This window comes from Martes martes (assembly GCF_963455335.1).
Source record: "Martes martes genome assembly, chromosome: 6".
Taxonomy (NCBI): Eukaryota; Metazoa; Chordata; class Mammalia; order Carnivora; family Mustelidae; genus Martes; species Martes martes.
Genome location: NC_137893.1, coordinates 21,151,397 through 21,169,775, shown reverse-complemented (window position 1 = coordinate 21,169,775; position 18,379 = coordinate 21,151,397). Strand labels below are relative to the sequence as shown.

Below are 18,379 nucleotides of genomic sequence, written 5' to 3'. Positions count from 1 at the left end.
TACTGCTTCTTGGTTTTTATTTGTTTGTTTTTTTTTTGTGGTGAATTTTTCCACCTTTTCATTTAGTCCAGATAAGAACAGATATATGAGAGAACAAGAATAAAATACTAAAAGGGTGGCAAAGATCCCAGAAAAATATACACTAACCAAATCAGAAGAGACCCAAAACCGGGGCAGGCGGGGGGAGGGGAAAGGAGGCAAAATAAAAAAAATTTTTTTTAATTAAAAATAAACAATAAAAAGTTACAAAATTTATATATATTAGACTGGAGAACAGAACAGAGCCAGCCACTCGATTTTGGGTGTTCTGGTCTCTTAGAAGAAACTACCTCCCCAAATTTTAAAGCATGAAAAACTTATATATATATATGCAAAAATAAGGGTAAACACGATGAAGGGATGGAATATTACTGTAAAGATGAAAATTAAAAAAGATTCTAAAAAAGGAATTGATAAGAAGTTTTAAAAAAAAGAAGAGAGAATGTGGTCAGGCTGGAGACTAGAACAAAGCCATGTGCTAGACTTAGGGTATATTTTGATCTATTAGAAGAAACTGTATCCCAAAATTTTAAAGAAAAAAACCCTATACGTATACAAAAAATAAGGTTAATAAATACAATGAACAGACAGAATATGACTGTAACAATGAAAATTTAAAAAGGCTTCTTTAAGAAGGTATTGATAAGATAAAATAGTTTAAAAAATGTTAAAATAGGAAAGAGGAAAAGTTAAAAAATAGAATAAGAAAAAAATTGTTTAAAAAAGTTACCTTTGAAAGACTAAAGGATCATGGGGAAAAAGCCATGAATTCTTGTGTTGCTTTCCCCTAGCTCTGGAGTTCTGCGGTTCTCATTGATTCGTGAACTTGGTCTTAGTTGGATGTTCCTGCTGATCTTCTGGGGGAGAGGCCTACTGTCATGATTCTCAAATGTCTTTGCCTGAGGTGAAATTGTACCGCCCCTGCTGGGGGACAGGCTAAGTAATCTGCTCGGGTTCGCTCTTGGTAGCTTTTATTTCCTGAATGCTTTCCAAACAGCTTTGGAGGACAGGAATGAAGATGGTGGCCTCCAAATCTCCGGCCCGTAGCAGTCGAGAGCTTGTGGCCCCACTCGTTAATGTGTCCTCAGAGAAAAGCTGTCAATCCCTCCTGTCTCCCTGGTCTCCGGCTGCACTCCATGTTCACCTAGCCTGTGACCCAGCATTTCTATCTCTGGCACATGGACCCATTTGGAGTTTCCTAACGCAGCAGATTCCCGCCGTGCGCTCCCATGCTGCTCCTCTCGGAGGAGGAAGGAGGGGATCTCTCCAGATCCGCCACTTGTGTGGTCCCTGCTCGAACATCAGTGGCTCGACTGTGACTTGGGACAATGGTTTAAAGTAACCCCAAGCTGAGCGCTCACTGCTCAGCCCCACCTCTGTAGCCAGCTTCCCTGCTCCAAATACCTGGGAGCTTTGCCACACTCAGACACCCCTGGGTCTTTCTGTGTCCCTACAGGTCTTGAGATCACACTGTCCCTGTGAGGGTTCCACCCCTCACTTAGCCTCTGGAATGACATCCCTCAATGGAGCAGACTTCTACAAGTTCCGATTCTGTGCTCTGCTGCTCCCTCACTTGCCGGGAAACAGCCCCTCCTCCCATGGTCTCTCTTCCCATCGCTTTGGACTCACTTCTCCACAGGTCCTACCTTCCGGAAAGTGGTAGATTTTCTATTCCTAGAATTGCTGCTCTTCTTCTCTTCTATCTCCTGCTGAATTTGTAGGTGTTCAGAATGGTTTGATAACTATCTAGCTGAACTCCTGGTACCTGATGATATTTCAGTTTCCTACTCCTCCACCATCTTGCTTCCTCTCTCTAGCAGCATTATTCTTAAGAGCCCAAAAAGTGAAAACAACTCAAATATCCATCAACTGATGAATGAATTAACAAAATATGGTAATAGCCGAGAAATGCAATAATATCTGGTAATAAAATTTTAAAAATTTAAATACTGATACTACAATACGGATGAACCTGAAATATTATGCTAAATGAAAGACATAGAAGATCACATATTGGGGCGCCTGGGTGGCTCAGTGGGTAAAAGCCTCTGCCTTCGGCTCAGGTCATGATCCCAGGGTCCTGGGATCGAGCCCCGCATCGGGCTCTCTGCTCAGCAAGCAGCCTGCTTCCTCCGCTCTCTCTGCCTGCCTCTCTGCCTACCTGTGATCTCTGTCTGTCAAATAAATAAATAAAATCTAAAAAAAAAAAAAAAGAAGATCACTTATTGTGTAATTTCATTTATATGGTATATCTAGAAACGACAAAATCTTGAAAGACAGAAAAGTGGATTAGTGATTACTTAGGGTTGGAGGTGGGAAAAGATGTGCCTGCAAATGGACACAAGGAATCTTCTGAGGTGAAGGAAATGTTCTAAAACTGAATTATGGAGATCTCTGCACAACTCTGTAAGTTTACTAAATCACTGAATTATACACTTAAAGATTTTTTATTTTTATTTGTTTGTCAGAGAGGGAGAGGGCATAAGCAGGGGGAGCGGCAGGCAGAGCAGGCAAAGGGAAAAGCAGGCTCCCCACTGAGCAAGAAGCCCAATGTGGGACTCAATCCCAGGACCCTGGAATCATGACCTGAGTGGAAGGCAGATGCTTAACTTACTGAGCCCACCCAGGTGTCCCTGAATTGTACACTAAAAATAAGTGTGTTTTATGTTATACAAATCATACCTCAACTTATTAATTAATTAATTAAAGGCGCCACACCCAGCATGGAGCCCAACATGAAGCCTGAACTCAACCCAAAGATCAAGACCTGAGCTGAGATCACAAGTCACATGTTTAACTGATGAGCCATCCAGGTGCCTCCTCAATTAAATTATTTTTAAAGTGTTGAATGAAAAACGCAAGTTGCTTAATTTATGTCAAGTAGAATACCACTTACGTAAAATTTAAAACCCAAAATAGCAGTATATATTATGGACATGCATACATAAGAAAATATACAATCATATATGGTAACAATTTACACCAACTTTAGAACAATGTTTACCTCTAGAAATGAAGAAAATGTAAAGGAATGGAAGAAACTTAGCTAACTCAACCAAATACTACTGCAGTCTATGGTAGTATTTTCTGTATACTTGCAAAGCAAACCTCACCTTTGCTCAACTCTGTATCTTTGTGGACTTCTACCATATTGGCCGGTGTACACTGAAGAATATCAGGAGACAGAACTTCAGAGTGCAATGTTAACTCAGCAGAGAACTCCTGAGATCCATCACTGTAGTCCACTGATCCTGATAATGTTCTGCTTAATTAAAACATATCCTTTATAACAAACTAGATAAGCAAGGAATAAAATTAATTCTGAGATCTATAATAAATAACCACTTACACAGAGAAATCATTCTGTTTGAGAATTTCCTGAAGTCTCTTCTGAAAATTTTTTTCACTTTCTGTTGCTGGCACAAACCTGTGATCTTTGAATTTTAAAAGTGCATTAAAACATGTGGATAACAAATGAATGAAATATTTTCCTTTCTCTTAGAGTAGCTTTTAAAATAGTTACAATTTCCTATCTTTCTCTTGACACATATAATACCACCTAAAAGTAGTCCTATGACAAAATCAAACAAAAGAGAAATGGTTGATACTGAAGCTATAAAATTAAGCACTTAAAGTCAGTTCAAGATTAAGTTCTATAATTATAACTTAAATCTAAAACAAAAACATTGCTCTCTACCTATAAATGTACCACATACTCTGAACCTAGAAATTTCCCCCTTATAAAATATTTCTATCTTAGAATGCCTTAGAAGGCATTCAAAATTTATCATAGCATTTTTAGTGTCTTAAGACACAATAAAAATTTTGATTGGACTTCAATGTACACTTACTACTATATTTCAAATATACTTACCTTCTGAATTATGTCTTTTTATTTTTTTATGTGTATCTTTAATTCTTTTATTTTTACCTAAAATTTTTATTGTATTCATGGCATTTATTTAAGCCCTCAAATTATTTTTTGAATGTAGAAGAATTTAGTAATACATAAAATGTAGAATTTAGTAATACATAATTTAGTATGTATACTAATACAGAATTTAGTAATATATAAAATACATAAAATGAGTATTTTTTTCTGAGCTGTACAAGATGATCATAGCAGGAATTTAAGGACATACAAAGAAAATAGTTTAAGGGCAGTATTTCAAGGGTTACATTTTCAAAGCTTAATGAACAAAATGTAGTGTTTCTAAGTTGGGACTCTTCTACAAAAGCCTAGAGCACACTAGAAAATAAAAAAGGAGCAAAGAGGTGGGACAAGAAGACAAGGTAAGGTCAAAACCAAGGACAACGAAGATGACAGTTTCTATGGCGGTGGGGGGTATGGGTGGAAGGAGAGAACAATGAGTGACACTTTGGAGGTAAAGAATTACAGTTCAGAGCAATGACAGAAGGAAAAAACTAGAACATTTAAAGGTAACTTGAAAAGTAAAATTTAATGTCAAGGTAAAAACTCAATGGCTTAAACTTAAAAAAAAAAAAAAAAAAAAAATCACCAGAGTACTATTGGGTTTATACCTTGCGATTCAGGTTGGCTAATTTGAGAAGTTTCATTTCTGTTTCTTCGCCGTTGCTTTTCATCTTCCCATATGGCCTGCAGACCAGGGTTTCCACCAATTTGAGCTATAATCACAATAATACTTCAATATGACAAGGATCAAAGTGAAAAATACTTGCTCAGAAAAAGAAATCCAAAGTTTAAAAAAATAAATACTGCCTTAAAAAAATTACCTGCTTTGTGTAATAAAATGACCAAACATTCCCAATCTACATTATTACATTATTCTTTTGTTTTAGTTTTCTTCCTACTGGCTCCCGAAAACCCAGCAAATGAGTAAGATTCAAGCACTTGATGACAGTCAATACGCCTAAGAGTTCCCTCCCTGGTATATAACCTGAAAATTAAAAAATTGAAAGGCAGAGTATATGAAATTCTTTTATGATGGCTGATGTATTTAGTGTCTTACTTTAGGCTCATGGCTATGCAAATATACTTACATGAATGGAAGTACCAATGAAAAAATAATGACCGTCTCATCAGAAGTACAGAAGAAATCTTCCTAACATTTTACATCCTCCTTTTATAATATATTACTTCTCTACTAATGTTTTCTTCTCTATTTTTTCTACTCTATTTTGGTCATTAAATTTTAAAAATAAAAACACATATTAATAATTGTGCATATACCTTCAATGTCCAGCCGATTTAAGATATCAGCAGCTACAGCATCCACTTCTAGTTCACATGTACTCTGTGGTTCAACACCTTCCAGTATTAAAGAGCTGTATTAAGAAGATATCCAAAAATATAATAATCAGGGGTGCCTGGGCTGGCTCAGTCAGTAAAGCATGCAACTCCTGATCTTGGGGCTGTAAGTTCAACCCCATGTTGGGCAGAGATTACTTAAAAAATAAATAACAGATTTAAAAAACATGTGTCACATAAGAGCAAATTTTCTTATGTAACTTTTCATGTTTAGTGATATTATAGTAAGTCACAATTATTCATGATGATACTGTGTGTATACATATAAAGAAATAAAATACAGGAAGAGAAAAATACAAAACCTGTTGTACTGACAACTCTATTGAGATTCTTTTTCAGTATATTTCATATATTTTGGTTCATTATATTTTATATGTAAGGAATGTACAATGTTTTAGCATGTGAGTCATATCCAGGTAGAATGGGATTAGATGACAAAAGAGGGATACAGAAACCATATACATTTATAATCACTTGCCCAGAGGCATCTTCCTCAGCAATCATAGCTGGCTATAAAACAATGGGGACAGAATATGCAACAAGAGATAAGGGGAAGAGAGTATATTGAAAAGTGGGGCAAATGATACTCCCTGCCTTCAACCACTGCTGAGCTAAGGAACGTTTTAAAAGTCTCCATAACTACAGAACTGAGAAACTATATGAGTTCAACAGTGGGATCATAGCTAAGAAAAGTGCTGATACCACAAGGCCATTAATTCTTATGACAACTTCAGAGGGTCGTTCCTCACTAATGTTCTTTTACTCAAAAGCATTTTTTTTTTTCATCAGAGCAGGATTAGGAAGATACCACATAATTAACGCTGTTTGACAGAATGAACATACAGCATCTAATATGAATACCAGTTTGCTCATTCCAAAATTTAGATCCCCTACAAATACAGACCCCAAATGAAAAGGAGAACTTTTATTAGAAAGCGGGTGATGGCAGATTTCATTAACATTTTTAGTTGAAAGATTTTTTTTAATGTTTTAAGAGACACATATTAGCAAAACTTAATTTTCTATTATCTATCCCTAAGGATCCCTAAGGAAATCCCTATATGTACATATATATATATGTGTGTATATATATATGTAGATATAAAACATACCTGTATCTTTTTACCATTGACAGAGAAGGGACATATTAGCTAACCTATCACAATATATCCTTTCACTTTCAGAAAAAAAATAATTATCATTGTAGCTTTTCTTTTTTTTTATTCACATAATTTAATAAAACCAGTCTTACCATGAAATGAAGTAGTAGATAAAATAGTTTGGTCAACAGTTTTCTCCTTTTACCAAAAAGTTTCACAATTTTTGCAAGAATTATACTGTAAATTTCAAGGGTGAATTTCCCAGGAGCAGCATATTCATGATAAAAGATGGGAACAATAACAACAAAAAAAAGCAATCTCATAGTAAAAATTTACAACTATTTCTTGCCCTTATTACAAAACTACTTTAAACATTCAGTATAGGCGGTGTTCCTAGTGAAAGGAAGTAATTTTCACAATAAAAATTTGTTTCCAGGGGTGCCTGGGTGGCTCAGTGGGTTAAGCCTCTGCCTTTGGCTCAGGTCATGATCTCAGGGTCCTGGGATCAAGCCCCACATCGGGTTCTCTGCTCAGCGGGGAGCCTACTTCTCCCTCTCTCTCTGCCTACTTGTGATCTGTCAAATAAATGAATAAAATCTTTTTAAAAAATTGTTTCCAGTAGATAGAAAAACCGTAAGTAAAAAATCTGAGACAGCAAAACATGTAAACTATTCATTATAGTCATGAAAAGCAGATAAGCAATACGATGGTAACTAGACAATCGTGCCTCTCTGAACATTTCTGTTTCTAGCTTAACACAACAGACATACTAATTAGAATCACTGAGGGTGGAGCTCAAACATCTATAATTTTAAAAGTCTCTTCAGATCAATCCATTGGGCAGCCAAGGTTGAGATTACTGTGGTAGACTTGACCTTTGTGGATTCAACACTCTGGGGCAAAGGACCCTGAAGGTCCACAATATGTGGTAATTTACAATGAGTTAACGAGTGGGGTTAGCAGAACTGCTAACTCAGCACTCTCATTCCTTAATAGTTTGCTGCTATTTGTCATAGTCCTCGTAATAATGTTTGTGAGGGAATGTAAAATATTTCTTTGTTTAAAAAAAAAAAAAAGATACCCAGCAAGAAGGTGATAATAGCACTGGGGACAGAAATGAGACTAATAAAATCTAAGAGTACTAATCCATGGCAAAATTTTTTTGACATTATGTTCTGTGTACTTGGTAAAACAATGGATTCTCATGTTTATTACAACATAAGCATCCCCAAAATACCAAAATGTGGGATAATCTGAGAAAAAACTACAGAGTTATCCTATATTTATTATAAATTCTAACTCTGAGTACCTCTTTCTAATTTTACTAGTTTGCCTACTCATATCTTTGCTCACAATTTGTCAATTGCTAAGAATAAGATGGGCTCCCCCAAAACATTCTAAATCACAAACTTTTTATTATATGTGGTTTCCCCAAACTTACTTCTAACCAGTAAAGCTTTACTATGAGCTAACTAGAAAGATGGTTGATTATAAATGGATTTCAAGTACTAATAAACTCTTATTTGATCAAGCAAAACACAAGTTATTAAATATAAAACTTTCAGAACTAAAGGCTCTAGTGAATAGGTAAAGTCCTTGGATCAAATTGATGTGCTCCAATTTCAGAGAGATTGAGGAACTGTATCACAGGCATAAAAAATGAAGGCAGCAAGTAGCTTCTTGGTCACATCGCCCTGGACTGATTAGAATTTGATTTCATGTGGTAATTAACATTCTGTCTAAACTTAATACCATTTCAATATGATTAAAAAACAATTCTGCTGTACTGAGAAGGAACCAAGAAGTACATATGTATGTATATGTGAACGTGTGTGTGCCTGTTTATCAAAAAGTCTTATTACTTGTTCAAGTCAATCAAGAGATAAGGTGAGTCACTATGCATATCACTCTGAAGACCTCAAAGTTTCATTCTGGTACAATTATTTCTGTCATAAAACAATGTATTTTTATCATTATTTAGTGAGATTCTTTCTTAAGTTTAGGTATTAAAGACCCAACTAATTCTAAAATGTAAAAATTCTGTGAAGCACATATTAGAATCTTAAATAACATAAACTTTAAACAAATATTTTTACGATAATTTATCTTCAGTCACTTACTAAATTCACACTTTATTATGAAATAAAACATAAAATCATTTGAACACTTTTTCTATCTTGCACTGTTCATGAAAATTACCTACTTAAAAAAGCATCAGATAACATAATGTGAAAAGAGGAAGACCATAATTATCCTGCCAATACCCAACTGATAAACGGAAGGATCAAGAAAGCTTGGGCAAACTTTGTGGTATAAAACAGATACCTTTCTGAATTCTATGTATAAAGCTATTATTGATAATTTAGATAGGTACTAATTACATATCTATAATCTAAACATTTGGGAAATGTTACCTCCCCCAGAAAGTCTAATAAATAATATACCTGGTCAAAAGAAATCACAAACTACATTATTCATACACAGTATGTCAATCTACTTTTTTCCATAAAAATATTTAGAAATGTGAGGGTTATTTTTACTAAAAATATCTATTTACATTTTAAATTATTTTACTATGTGATTTTTATTTGAAAAGTTATAGGGTATCAATTTACAATGCATAATGAAGACATATGTTGGAGAGAAGTATAAAAATTTATACCCAGATTACTTTCATTAATTAGGTAATAAGTAGGTCTATTTTCATATTTCCAAGGTCTGTTTTTAAAATCTGTGATTCCATGTAACATACTAATGCTGAGATTCGCTTCTCTGACAAACTTAGAGATTAAAAAATATGCATAACATTAAGATTAAATTACAGTAACCACTGATTTTTTTAATACAGTAGGTTATACATGAATAGGTGGGTTTTTTTCCCCTTTACAACATTAACTAACCTTGGTATTTCATCTTCTTCCCACCGAAATAAAGTACCGGTAAGAGAATTTCCTGGTAGCCGATCCTTGCAAGATCCAGTTGTACGCAATGGATCACCTAGGAATAGAAAGGTAAAAGGGCAGAAATTCTACTTTTAATTTGTACACAATTACCCTTTAGGTAAAATAATATAAAACCTATATGACTAGTTTCTAAAATTGTGTCCTTAAAATGCATACACACACAGGAATGCATATGTACGTCAGAGAAAAATGGTTCCAAACTAAGAGGGAACAAAAGTATTTGTAATATAGATATGAGAGAGAAATAGACACAATACTTAGATACTGGAATAAAAGTATGACACATTTAAGTGTGCTATTGTGGTAGGTATGATTAAAATCTCATTTTGAAAATAATGAAGAATTAAGAATTTTTATAGACTTTAAATTCCTAGGGTATTCTGTACGAATCTCCACTAAAATTCTAGTGGAAATCAGATTCCAGGTTAAGATTCAAAACATACTTCAACACTATGCCCCCAACAAAAAAATATGTAACACACTGCAGAAGTGATGGCAGTTAACAGCAGTGAGTGGAAACTGGGGGCAAATACAAATACAATTTGACCAGCGGTGGAAGAAGGGACTATGCATGTTCGCTTAGTTGTCTAGGTTTCGGGCACTGAGTCCTGGGGTCATACTTTGAAGTAGTCTCTAAATTTTAGTAACTTCTCTGTGATCTCTTATAAGAATTTAAATTGTAAGAGAAAGCTTAATTGAGTAGCATGGACAGAATTCTAACATTAAGAAAGACGCTAAATTTGTAATCTTTTCCAGCTAAATTTAATGCTTTTTGTTTGTTGTTGTTGTTGTTTTAAGTAGGCACCGTGTCCAGCATGGAGCCCAATATGGGGCTTGAACTCACCACCCTGGGATCAAGACCCGAGCTGAGATTAGAGTCAGACACTCAACCAAATGAACCCCCAATGTGCCCCAGTACTTTGATCTTATTTGTTTAGCCTGATCACAAAACAGTGTAATTAAGACTGAGATCAGGTATTATCACCTTTGTTATTTCAATAAAGCACATGCCAAAACATGTGATTTTATATACCTTTAGATGTTTTTAAAGACTTTGCTGTTAGGTGGCTAGGGCATTAATACGAAATTACTTTGTAAGTTGTAAATTACCATAAATATTATTTTCTAACAAATTTATATGAAAAAAGAATCTATACAAGTTTACTGATTCAAAGTTATTGATAACATTATAAAAAAACACATTTTACCTACTTTTTGTGCACTGTTTTAGCATATTTCCCTAAAGAACATGGAAACTCCCTAACTTAAATATATATATACACATAAAATTATATACAGATATAATTTTTCAATTGTAGGTGATAAAAAATACAAAATACCTTTGTGGTGCTCAAAATATTTACTCTGTTTACTTTATATACTTCACCTTAACAACTACAGTAATTAGCACCATTTCCATTCATCTGACACCTGATTATATAACTGAAATCCTGAGAAAAAAACTGTATATGCCTATATACTGTTAAAATTTCTAAATCTTTTCTACTTTTGAACTTACTCCATTTTCAAAAGACTCCATTATGCACATTAAATTGTCTTCCAAAATAAAAATGTTGTTATGCATATATATGTAATACATATTAATTTACCATAAGAAGTTAACTGTCAGTTTAATGTGTCTGAGAAACATGGTAAAATATAAAAAAGTGATTCGCTTCTTCTTTCCATGATTTCACTATAACCTTTTATACAAAACAAGCAAAACAAAACAAACCAAAACCTGAGGGACATTTAGTATAAGGAATTAAGATATAAATTTTATTTCATCATACTTGCAACAATTTCCCTGCTTTTAATTTCCAACTAAATCTCATGTGTTCCTGCCTTCAAATTGTGAAAATTTTCTACATCTTGAAAAAAAAATCCTTCTAATTAACATTCTAATTCTCATCTAACTTCTGTAACTAAAATAAATGGTTTACAAATATTTGACAACTCAAACTTTTCTCATGTTTTCCTATTGGAAATAAACTTCTGTGAAAGTTACCTTCTTTTCCTATAAATACCTACTGTTCATAGTCTAGAATCTTTACCATTCCTCAATCCTAATTGAACTATCATCTGTATTTGATACTGATAACCAACCTGCTGTATTCTTTTATTCCCTCGATAACCTTTTTATTTTGGAATAATGTCACATTTATAGAGAAGTTGCAAGGGTAGTACAGAGTTTCTACTGTTAACATTTTACATTATGACAGTACATCTGTCAAAATAAACGGACAAAGACACATCAATATTAACTAAACTGCACACTTTATTTGAATTTCACCAGTTTTTCCACTATTGTCCACTTTCTGTTTCAGGGTCCAATTCAGTACACCACATGGCATCTAGTTATCCCGTCTCCCTAAGTCTCATCTGGTCTATTTCTGTCTCTCCTTGTTTTTCATGGCCTTGAGAATCATGAGTACCAGCCAGGTAACCTGTAGAACATTCCCCCACATCTGGGTTTATCTGATGTTTTTCTCATCACTAGACTGTGGTAATGGGTTTTTGAAGTATCACAGAGATGAAGTGCCCTCCTCATCACCTCACATGAGGGGCTACACAATATCACATGACACCACTGAGGATGTTAACCTTCAACATTTGGTTAACTAAGGTATAGTTGTACGGGTTTGATAAATATACAGACGCATGCAGTACCATACAGAACAATTCCTTCACCCTCAAAGTTTGCCTGTATATTTGCTTTGTAGTCAATACTACCCTCTCCTCCAATCCCTGGCAACCACTAATATGTTTTCCATTTCTGTAGTTTTGCTTTTTCCAGAATGTTTTATGAATGAAATCATCCAATTAGGAGCCTCTGGGTCTGGCTTCTTTCACTCAGTAAAATGTGTTAAAGATTCATCAGTGTTGTATGAATCGATAGCTTGATGCTTTTTACTGATTCACAGTATTCCACTGTATGGTTAAATCACAGTTTATCCACTACTCCAATGAGTGGACATTTTGGTTACTTTAGACTTTTAGCAATTATGAAGCTGCTATAAACATTTGCATACAGGTTCTTGGGCAGACATAGCTTTTAAATCACTTGGGTAAATGCAGAGGAGAGCAATCACTGGGTCATGTAAGTCGGAGAGCAATCACTGGGTCATGCAAGTCTACGTGTAACATTATGAGAAACTGCCAAACTGTATTCCAAAGTGGTTGCACTATTTTGCATTCCCACCTGCAATGAATGAGTTACTGTTGTTCCACATCCTTGCCAGCAAGTATTGCTAGTTTTTGGATTTTAGCCATTCTAATAGGTATGTAGCAGTAGCTCTTTGTGGTTGTAATATGCATTTCCCTAATGATATATAATATTAACAATCATCTTTTCATGTGTTTGCCATTGTTACATCTTCTTCTTTGCTAGGATCTGTCCAGATCTTTGAATTTTATTTTTTAAATATTTATTTATTTCAGAGAGCTTGAGCACAAATGTGCATATTGGGAGAGGGGCAGAGGGAGAGATTCAAGCAGACTCCATGCTGAGTGTGGGGGAGCGGGGCTCCGGCCCATAACCCATGAGAGCATGATGCAAGCTGAAACCAAGAGACAGATGCTCAACCGACTGAGCAACCCAGGTGCCCCTTTTTTGACCATTTTTAATTGGATTGTTTGCTCTCTTATTGTTGAGAGGTCTTCACATATTCTAGATGCAAGTACTTTATCTGATACGTAATTTGAAAACGTTTTCTCCCAGTGTGTGACTTATCTTTTCATTAATAGTATTTTCCACAGAGCTAAAATTTTTAATTTTGATAAAATCAACTTAGCAGTTTTTCTTTTCATGGATCATATTTTTTGTATTCTACCTAGAACCTCATTGCCAATCCAAGGTCAGGCAGATTTTCCCTTTGTTTTCCTCTGTAAGTCTGATATTTTTAAATTTCACATTTAAGTCTATGATCCATTTTGCTTTTTATATAATGTGTGAAGTATGTGTCTGGGTTCTTTTATTTTTATTTTCTGGCATCCAATGATTCCAGCACCACTTGTTGAAAAAACTATCCTTTCTTCACTGAATTACAACTGTACCTTTGCCAAAGATAAGTTGATGTTATTTGTGTGGGTCTATTTCTGGGCTCTCTTTTGTTCCATCGGTCTGTATGTCCCATCCTTTTACTAATACCATGCTGTCTTGATTACTGTAACTTTATAATAAATGTCTTGAAATTGGGTAATGTGATTCTTTAAAGCTTTACTCTTGAAAATCTCTACATTGCCCCCCTCACCAAAAGAAGGACCCCCCAGATAAGAAATAACAAAGCCCTCACAAGAATCTGGGGAAACAATTCCTGTAGGGAAGGAAGTTAAGCAGTGAAGTTATTTTTCTCCTGCCTTTTTATATCTTTTCTCTTCACTTTTTGCCTTCACTTTCTACTCTTTTTCTCTATGGAGAAAAAGAAAGATACTGGGCAGACAGACCACTTCATCCTTTATCAGATGATCTCTATCTTGGGATCCTATGGACTATTTATACAACTTGGTTTCTACAGAATTTTATAAAATTCTAAGATTTTGAGATGATGAGAAAAACTGGCATTTAGTAAACTGTAAGTTGCACCTAAAACCGAGATTACTATCTAGTAGAATTAGTTATGAACAAATGAATTATTTTGGTCTACTTAAAAGGTGAGTCACATGTTGGTCAATGCTTCAATTTTAGTGGATTTTAAAAATGTAATATTTAAGTTGTCAATAAAAAAAAATCTCTTTTCAGAAATAGTATTACTGCATCTAAACTGTTTCATGTAAGGGTATTATCAGCATCATGGAGAGACATGACAAACACAACTATAAGTATATATAACATTATATATTAAAGCATTGCAAATAGTATTATATTTGATAAGGATTCTGCATTATAGTTTTCCAAATTGTATCTGTAATTCCAGTACCTGAATTCCTTGTAAGTCTTTAGTGCATGTGTATGTGCACATGTGTGCACACATCAGTGTTTGCTAGGTTTTGCTCATAGAGAGTTTTCTTGTGTGTCTGGTATATTCTAAATTGTGTGAACATATTATATTTGAAATGTTATTTTTAGGAATAATTTAAGACCTGTAATAAAATTCTACTGTACTAGAGGAATTTGCTTCTACTGAACGGTGAGTATATGACCAGACCATCACCACCTCAGATCAAGTTCTAGATCTGGGAATCTCTTTTATTCCCAAGGAATTCAAACTGTGTTCAAGTATCTTAAAGCTGTTCCACTTCCTAATTTGTAAGGGCATCTTACCCAATGAGACCCCGGGTTTTGTTTCTGCCTTTTTCATTTGGAAAGGCTGTCTCAATGGAGGGTCCAAATTTTCCAAGATGAGCAAACCGCTCAGGGCAAAGGTTGATTTTCAGCAGTCTATTTCCTCTTTTGGCCAGTATTTCTTTGCTGTTTTGTATCTCTTTGATGCATTTAAGATTTTTTAAAAATCTTCTTAGCCTTTAAATTGTTTTTAATAGGAAGGTTAATTATAATCACTTAGTCCATTATCGAGCAGGGGAAAAAAAAATTCCTCCCTGGTTACTTTTTAGAGCACAGTTTGGATACTGTAGAAGAAATGTAAGAAGTTAAACCAAAAAGAATAGACAGTAAACTATGAGATAAAAAAAAGCTAGCCTCTGGTTTAAGAAGTATGGCAGTGAAGAAAAAGAAAAAAATTAAAACAGGACAATAGCATTGGCAGAAAAAAAATGTTGGATTCATTTTGTTTCAAGCAGAAGAGAAGGAATTCGATGAGAACAAAAACAAAAGATGCTAGACCATCTGACCCGGAAATTCTATTCCTAGATATGTGCCCAAGAGAAGTGAAAATATACGGCTACACAAATATCTGTACTTATGTTCAAAGCAGCTTTGCTCATTAATAGCCAAAAAGTGTAAACCCAAATTTTTCGTCAGTTGATGAGCTGATGAACAAAATGTAGTATGTTCATAAAATAGAGTATTATTTGGCCATAAAAAGAATGAAACACTAATAGATGTTACAACATGGATAAACCTTGAAAACATTAGGCTAAATGAAAAAAAAAATACAATTCCATTTACGGGAAATGTGCAGGCTGGCAAACATACAGAGACAGAAAATAGATTAGTGGTTGCTAAGGGGTGGGAGGCATAAAAGGGTTAAAGGTGACTGCTAAAGACTACAGATTTTCTTTTAGAAGTGCTGAAAATGTTCTGAATTTGATTGTGGTGATGGCTGTACAACTCTGTGACTATACTAAAAGCCAATGAATTGTCCATTTTAAATGAGTGAGTTGTATGGTATGTGAATTGTATTTCAATAAAGTTATTACCAAAAAAATTCTTTTGAGATTCTTTTCCTGATGAACCCTAATACCATTTTGCATATTCCTTTTTATTCTTTATCCACTCAGCAGTTATTTTCTAAATATATGTCATTTTATGAATCATCAATTACATAACACTTGTTTCAAAGCTTTAATTTGAACTTGGGAAATTAACCTTACTTTTCCTTCTTGCTTTTCGGAACTTGACAGCAGCCAGATTTATTAAATTCATTCCATAGAGATTGTAGTCAATGAACAGCTGTAGGAGGTAGGGAATATGCGCTTCATGAGGCTGGTAAAATTTATTCATTATGGCTCCACTTTGCAAAAGTTCACATATCCTAAATTAGAAAAAAAAGTTATATCATAAAATTATGGTTCCTAAAATGTTAAATGAAACATTATACTACTATAGAGAATGAAACACATTATATTAGCACAGAAGTTTTTTATTTTAATTTTACTGAAAATTTGTATTTTGTTAGAAATTAAAAGTTTGGTCAAGTTTTAAAGTCAGCTGCACACTCAAAGAAAATGACAAAAAACTACTTGGATGAAGAATATTTTGACTTCGAAAACCAACTTAATACTAATTATATTAAAAAAACAGAATGTGAAAAGTTTCTAAAACATGAACTTTTCCTGGGGTGCCTCACTGCCTCAGTCAGTGGAGTATGTGACTCTTGATCTCCAGGTTCTAAGTTTGAGCCCCAAATTGGGTGTAGAGATTACTTAAAAATAAAATCTTAAAAAAAAAGTTTCTCCTTTTAAACATTGAGAGAAACATTTGAAAAGATTATTACAAACGTTCTGAAAAAGGATTTATGACTCAAATTCACTACTCTGAAATACTGCTATTTTAATATTTGTCTTCTCTTGAGTTATTTTTCCTTCATGATGGAGAATACAAACAATAGGCAATTATAGAAAGTGTAAGTGCTATGCAAGGGAAGTATATGAAACATCTAGACGGGATCAATAAGATAAAGGTACAGAACTTGTTTCTGCAAAGCCTTCTTGAAGAGAAATCTCTAAGCAGGAGACTAAATGATGAATTAAAGATATTTCTTCTCTGGAGAAAGGGAAGAGTATTTCACACAAATAAAATTACACATATGAAAGGTCACAAGAAAACATGGCCTATTTGGGAACTGAAATCATTGAGTGAAGCTTAGTGACAGGCTGTGGTGAGTGTGTCTATAGGGGTGTGGGCTAGAGAGATAATGAAAAGTCAGATCATGCAGTCTATTAAAACATTCAAAGAGATAGTAGAATTTGCCTTTGAAGTAAAGAGCAGGAAAGACAAATGACCAGGGTAGCTAGATAATACACAGGACTAAAGCTAGGAAGTGAGAAGGCTATTGTGGAAAAACTAAGATGATGGTAGCGTTAACAAAGATCATGGCACTGTTGATTCAGGAGATATATAAGGAATAGTTGAGCCTTGGTGACTGATTAGATGCGGAGGATATGGCAGAATAAGAGTTAAGGATGATGTCTAGATTTCTTCGTGGTGCCATGTTACTGAAATATAAAGGACTAGGGACGGCTGGGTGGCTCAATCAGTTAAGCCACTGTCTTCGGCTCAGGTCACGATCTCAGGGTTCAGGGATCGAGTCCCACATTGGGCTCCTTGCTCGGCCGGGAGCCTGCTTCTCTCTCCGCCTCTGCCTGCTTGTTCGAAATAGAAAGGACTAGAAGAAAACAGGTTTCTTTGCAGAATTTCAGAGAGGGATTAAGGATAAACTTAGTTAGACATACTGGGGTTTAGGTATTGTGGGGTATTCAGGTAGGTTTCCATGAAGATACTGACAATGAATGACAATGAGAATGAGGACAAGAATAACTTCATTTACACAGCAGAGGCAGCTAACATATTTAAGGACTATGTACTAAACATTGTGATAGGTGTTTTAAATGCTTAATCTCAAGTAATCCTCACTACAAACCTATGATACTATTATCCCCATTTTATAAATAGAGAAACTGAGTCTTAGATTAAAAAGTTGTCCCAAATCATACAAATTAAAAGTGGAAGAGCTAAAATTAAAGTTTTCTCTGATTTGTGAGCCCTTACTCTTAACTGCAGAGCTATTCTATTTATCCAGAAGATGGAGTGATACATTGATCCAGAGCTCTGGAGGAAAATTTAGGCCACTGATATATACCTGGAAGTCAAATGCATAAAGATTAACAAAAAGAAAAAAAACTAAACCAAACCAAACCATGACAGTAGATAAGGCTGTACAGTGAGGTGAGGGTACAGAGAGAAAAGCTGAAAGCCTAAGACATAACCCCAAGAACAGCTGCAGATGTTAAAAGAGGAACCAACAAAATGGCATAAATAAGAATAATCAGACAGGTATAAGGAAAATCAGAAGAGGATTATATCAAAGAAGTGAACACCTGGGGTTATTTTAAAGCACTATAACCACAGACATAAGGTCAAAAGTTAAGGACAAATGGTATTTACTAGATTTAGCAACATGGAGATCTGATTTTGACAACGCAGATCCTCTTGAAAGGGTCTAAGGAATCCCCAGTGCACAATTTAACAACTACTTTTCTAGACTGATGAGTTCCATTTTCTCTATGAAGTAGAAGGCAAAGCCTTGGGAGGGGCTTCACATTTGAGTAAAGAGGGTGGAGAAAGGTAAGAAGAAAATTAGAGAAAA

General features: G+C 34.6%; 1 protein-coding gene across 1 annotated transcript in view; it reads right to left on the bottom strand.

Moving 5' to 3' along the window:
- REV3L (REV3 like, DNA directed polymerase zeta catalytic subunit) overlaps positions 1 to 18,379 on the bottom strand; it is a 182,957-nt gene that overhangs the window by 100,732 nt on the left and 63,846 nt on the right. Inside the window, exons 4-9 of the mRNA XM_080806922.1 lie at positions 15,885 to 16,045; positions 9,330 to 9,426; positions 5,252 to 5,346; positions 4,582 to 4,686; positions 3,389 to 3,473; positions 3,153 to 3,301 (exon numbers count right to left, since the gene is read on the bottom strand). Of these exons, the coding sequence (XP_080663048.1) occupies positions 3,153 to 3,301; positions 3,389 to 3,473; positions 4,582 to 4,686; positions 5,252 to 5,346; positions 9,330 to 9,426; positions 15,885 to 16,045 (692 nt within the window). The remainder of the gene's footprint in view (positions 1 to 3,152; positions 3,302 to 3,388; positions 3,474 to 4,581; positions 4,687 to 5,251; positions 5,347 to 9,329; positions 9,427 to 15,884; positions 16,046 to 18,379) is intronic.